Genomic DNA, 5,715 nt, shown 5'->3' with positions numbered 1-5,715 from the left:
TGTGTGTGTGTGTGTGTGTGTGTGTGTGTGTGTATATATATATATATATATATGTATATATACAACAGGCTTATTTCAGTTTCCGTCCATCAAATCCACTCACGAGGCTTTGGCCAGTCTGAGGCTAAAGCAGAAAACACTTGTCCAAGATGCCATGCAGTGGGACTGAAACCAGAACCATGTGGTTGGGAAGCAAACTTCTTACCACACAGCCATGCCTGCACCTATACATACACACAAACACACATAGAATGGCCTTTCAGTTTCCATCAACCAAATTCAATCACTAAGTTTTAGTTGACTCAGGGCTATAATAGTAACACACAATTGCTCAGGGTGCTGCCCAGTGGGAATGAAACCAAGACCACATGATTGGGAAGCAAGCTTAACTGCACAACCACACCTAAGCTGCTTCATTGGAAGAGTTGTCAGAGCATCTTTTTATTAAAATAAAACACACACACACACACACACACACACACACACACACATATTAGGATGCCTGAAAAAATGAGAAGAAAAGTTTTTCTTAACAATGTCCATTACATGACCCAAGTTAAATATGATTATGATACAATTACTTTTAAACATTTAGCTGATGGTGAATCTATAAAACATTTTACTTTGAACCTAACTGACTTAGGTAGAACGATGCTGAATGTGATTCAATCATAACTTATGTCAATATATAAAAATAAAACGAAACCTTATGATACAAGGTCTATTCCAAAAATAATGCAAAAGTGGTCATAACTTTTTTATTAATAGACAGGTCATTCAAATTGCATTATTTGTAGAGTAACTTTTTCTCTATACAATGGCACTACTCAACAAAGACTCCAACACAAGCAATGCATATGTGCCATCATTGAACTCAACACTTAAATCTTCTCTGAAAAAAATTCAGATGTTTATTGTTGTTCCCACTTCTTCACAGACACTTTCAGCTCATCTGTGTCTTCAAATCATTGTCTCCAAAGACTGTCCTTCATTGAACCAAATAGGTGGAAGTCAAAGGGTGCTAGATCCAGGCTGTACAGTAGATGTGGAAACCACTGAGTGGCTCAATTTGCCAATTGCCTGATCTGTCACCAACAGTGTGTGTGGTCAAACATTGTGATGGTAAAAGTGGATCATTTTCAGATTCTGATTTGATTTTTTCACTAAGTGTCTCGATGTACCATTTGTTGTTCACAGTACAGCCTTGTTCCAGAAAATCAAGGAGAATGGTACTCTTGTCATCCTAAAAAAAAAATCACGTCATTCTGTATGTCTATTAAGCATATATCAATATTAAATATTAGATGCCTTGGGAAGAGTCTATCAAAGAACTTCAAAGGTAGATTTAAACTTTAGCTTAAGTCAATAGACTTAAATAATAAACACAGCCCAACAATAAGTTAAACTGGTTGCACAAAAGAATCAATAATAAGATGGGGGTTTTTTCCATCCAGAATGCTGGTCCCAAGAATTTTAGTTTCTCAAAACTTAAGGATACAAATAATGGAGTGTATCCACTGTTTTTATCTTTCTTCACTTAAGATTATGCTTTCTTCAGTTTTGGATTTGTATTTTAATGTCGAATATTTATGTAATTAAGTATAAAGACTGACGAAATGACGCTAAGCATTTCGCCCGGCGTGCTTAACGATTCTGCAGCTAGAGAGACCTTAATACAGTTTCTAATAATCCTTTTCTATTATAGGCACAAGGTCTAAAATTTGGAGGGATGGGGGTTAGTCGATTACATCGACCCCAGTGTTTCACTGGTACTCAATTTATCGACCCCGAAAGGATGAAAGGCAAAGTCGACCTTGGCGGAATTTGAACTCAGCACGTAGCGAAATACCGCTAAGCATTTCATCAAACGTGCTAACAATTCTGCCAGCTCGCCGCCTTCATACAGTTTCTAATAATGCCTTGTCATAGTAGAATGGTAAACGTTCAAATGGTACATACAAAACTATTTTTCTAACAACCAATATTAGTTGCCGGCGTAGTAGAGCCAAAACAAAACATTTTATTGTACGCATCTACGATGCATTTCAATACTGATCTTTTATCCAAAATGCAAGCTTTCATCTGCAGACACACCTCTCCCACCAAGGATCGAAACCTCACCAAAATATCTTCTCACAGGAAATGAATGCTCTTTAGCTATGGACACACGTTTGCCTTCTAGAGAAAAGTACTACCCACTTTTTTTAGTAGTCATTCAAGTGCTAATCTACTTCCTTGTTAGCGAGTTTATAGAAGTGAGCAAGCGATGGATTTCGAAATCATACCTATATTTATATAAATTAAGTGCATAAAATAACATTATATCCGAATACATACTGGCAGATTCTTTGAAACACGCATAAACTTGTTTTTTTTTTCACAAAGGTTAGCAGTGAAAATATGTTGTGAACTTACAGACTAAATTCATGCATGTGAATTCATTGGTATAAATACTAATGTAAAATTATTTGTATTGAATGTAAAATATATCAATGTAACTTATTTTTAATGAACTATTGATTCAAAAGCTTTAAGCAAATCACATTAAAGAGAAACTGAGGTTTAACTTGCTTTTGTCCATTAGTAGTAATACGATCACGAATAAGGTGCGTTGAACTTAAAATCAATTAATACTTTATTGTCTTAAAAGGTAAGTTGAGTACCAACATATTTACAACACTTCCTGCAGATAACAAAGTCATTTTAATGCTTACCTGTCACAAATGTCACAGTGGAAAGACCTTGGAGGTGCGTTGCAGACGCAAACTGAACAATAAAACCATTTAGGTTTCAGAACACTCGGAAGGATCACAGAACCACTGGTTGTATCTGTAGAACTTATCTTCCAAATGCAAACCATAACATTAAAATAACAAATTACACTAAAGGTAAAATGAAGTAGGTAAACGGGATCATGCCAAGGTAGATGTTTGAATCGGGAAGGTAAAATTTCCGTATGATAAAACCATTTAGCAACATGAATACCTATCATAATTAAAAAAAAAGCAGCCCTGTCCAATTTCGATTTTGGTATAATTTTCCATTTAATATTCATCTTTAAAATATATTTGTTTTGTTTCCAGTCGCTATTTCGAAATATATACAATATAACCACATAAAAGTTTTAGATATTAGCAGCGACGATGAACACGAAAAAGGGCGGTGTTTGTATTCTTATGAGTTACGTCCCTTCTAAATATGCAACATCAATCTTTGCAGGAGTGGTCTCCACTTGATCTACAAATCTCTCTAATTTGGTTAAATTTATATATTTAGTTTTTGCATTATCTGAAAGACTCTTGATGCGAAATCGCATGTTGACACAGGTGTTATACTTAAGAAGAATCATTGTATCACAAAGACACACACAATGGTTGTATTTCTCTTCTATTATTATTAACCAATTAGTTATTCGGCTAATTAATCGATTGCTTTGATCAGATTTTTATAGTTACCAGATTTTACCAGTGCCATTTCTGTACACAAGCACATTGGGCAGTTACCTAAGAGTCTTACGTCTAGGGGACCCATACTAATCTATTAATTTTGTTGTCGTGTATGTAGGAGTTTCCGTGCATTGCTTTGCTTGGGGGCCTATAAGTATGTTAAAACGGTTTGACTCTCACCAGTACAAGAATTCCGCGGCAGTGGCGGCTTGTGTATAGGCATTGCGGAACTTCCGCACCCCTATTTCTTCTCGATATTATCGATAACATTCAGTATAATGAGTCCTTTTTTTCTTTAATTCTTTCTTTATACTTGTACATTATATAATTCTTAGGCTTAATGTCAATAGCCATTCCCTAGTTCATGAAAAAAATACAAAAATCCTTGTATAGCACTGTGCACTTTACCATTCCAGCGACGCGGTGTTTGGCTGTTGTGCGCATGCTCACATGTCCGAGATAGGAAACTTCACGCTAGAGAGAGAGAGAGAGAGAGAGAGCACTATCGTTCACGTAGTAGTGTTTCGTTTTGACTCCGCGTGTGTTGGGCTTAAAAACGTGTTTATATTCTTGAATGTGATAAAATGTAGAATTAGATTACTATCCTGCTTCCAGGATTTGTAAAATAGGGCAGATTTTCCCCGCCTCCCTTATTTTGTGATTTATGGAGGAATTTTTGAAAAACAAGGGGGATTTCGCGGTGTTGTTCAGTGAACAAATTAAATGCATTACTCGGCAATGGTTAAAATGCGAACCAATCAAGTTTATGCATAAATATTCTTTTTATATGTTTGTTTCCTTTTACACAATATTAAAACAACGGCTAAAAAATTTCTGAAGCAGCACCTCCACTAATTTAACTATGAGCCGCCGCTATTCCACGGTCACCTTGATCAATATGATTCATCGAGATTTGCATTGAACTAAAGCGACTCTTAAACTTGCGGTAGAGCAGTGTAACTAGAACGCTCTTGCGTGACAAAAATTTTGATACTGCATGAAATAAATTTAAAGTGAATTTCACAACTTAGTGTGTTATTAAATAACTAGAACGACTCTTCGACGGTTGTAAGTTACTTCAGTTTCAGCAGACGGTCTCAGATCAAGTTACTTGCTACGTGAGTACAACTTCACGTGGAGTAACAGGAAAATTTAGCATCATTATAGCCCTCCACTTCGGACAAATTATTGCACTGGGCTCCAAAGTATCTATTGACAGTAAGTCACAACATACACAGATCATAAATGGGCTTCTAGACCGGAGAGGACTCTGGGGACTACATAGTGTACTCATGCCTTAAGTAAGCACTGGTCAGTAGCTCACTTTAACTGTTAACTTACAAATACTGTTCTTATATCCTTTATCACTATTACAACAGAACTGACTATTTGCAGCCCTTCTTTCTTAGAACTGGAATTCCCTCCTCGCCCATATTTTTGCAGACATCGATTTCTAATTGTTCACGCTGAACATGAGCCGACATCAATATCTTCAAGGAAGCTTGTATGTAGTCCACTCGACATACTAAAGGGAACAAACGCATCTTTAATCTACACCATTTCGTCTCTTTGAATTAATAAACGCACTGGATAATGCAGTCTGAAGAAATCACAATTTTTAAAAGATATTTGAGTTTAGTCTGCATGATCAAGAGCGTTTTAGGGCAAGACAGCAGCAGCAGTAACAACAACAACATTCCACTAGTGTCAGAGGACCCGCCGAAGTTATGGTCACTGAGTCTTCTCTTCCGACTTTCTAATAAAAATGACAATCATATTTTAAAAAATAAAACTAAATAAATGCGAGGTGATAGACCGGCTGTGATAGAATGGTCTGACCAGAAACAACTAAATTGCGATTTACGTCTGACTAATAACAAAACTAAGATAGATATACAGTAAACTATTCCATTGACTTCTACATAAGATGTTGCAGTAGTTCTTCCCCTTTGTCCGGCCAGAATTAGAACTCGGTGTCCTTTAATGCTGTGTATACCTTTAATAAAAAAGAAGAAAAATAAAAACGACTCCCCTTCTCTCCCCTCTCTCTTCTCCCGCTCCCCCTCTCTATGTGTGTGTGTGTATCTATTATTATAATCAAGGATAAAATCTACATACGATTTTGTCAAGTAACTTGCATGTAATAAGCCATTTAGGTAAAAAAATTAATACAATATTTTATAAATATAATTATAAGGGCAACAGCTGAGTAGCGCCGCATGGTAGAAGTAGACGCCGAATGGCACTAAAACTACCTTATGTATCATAT

The 5,715-nt window shown here is 36.2% G+C and overlaps 1 protein-coding gene across 1 annotated transcript in view; it reads right to left on the bottom strand.

Annotated features, from left to right (window-relative positions):
- LOC106880545 (probable palmitoyltransferase ZDHHC24) overlaps positions 1-3,875 on the bottom strand; it is a 9,326-nt gene extending 5,451 nt beyond the window's left edge. Inside the window, exon 1 of the mRNA XM_014930534.2 lies at positions 2,715-3,875. Within this exon, the coding sequence (XP_014786020.1) occupies positions 2,715-3,055 (341 nt within the window). The 5' untranslated portion in view covers positions 3,056-3,875. The remainder of the gene's footprint in view (positions 1-2,714) is intronic.
- Between the last annotated feature and the right edge of the window lie 1,840 nt (positions 3,876-5,715).

Source organism: Octopus bimaculoides, chromosome 2 (assembly GCF_001194135.2).
Source record: "Octopus bimaculoides isolate UCB-OBI-ISO-001 chromosome 2, ASM119413v2, whole genome shotgun sequence".
Taxonomy (NCBI): domain Eukaryota; kingdom Metazoa; phylum Mollusca; class Cephalopoda; order Octopoda; family Octopodidae; genus Octopus; species Octopus bimaculoides.
This window is presented reverse-complemented; position numbering and strand designations above follow the sequence as displayed.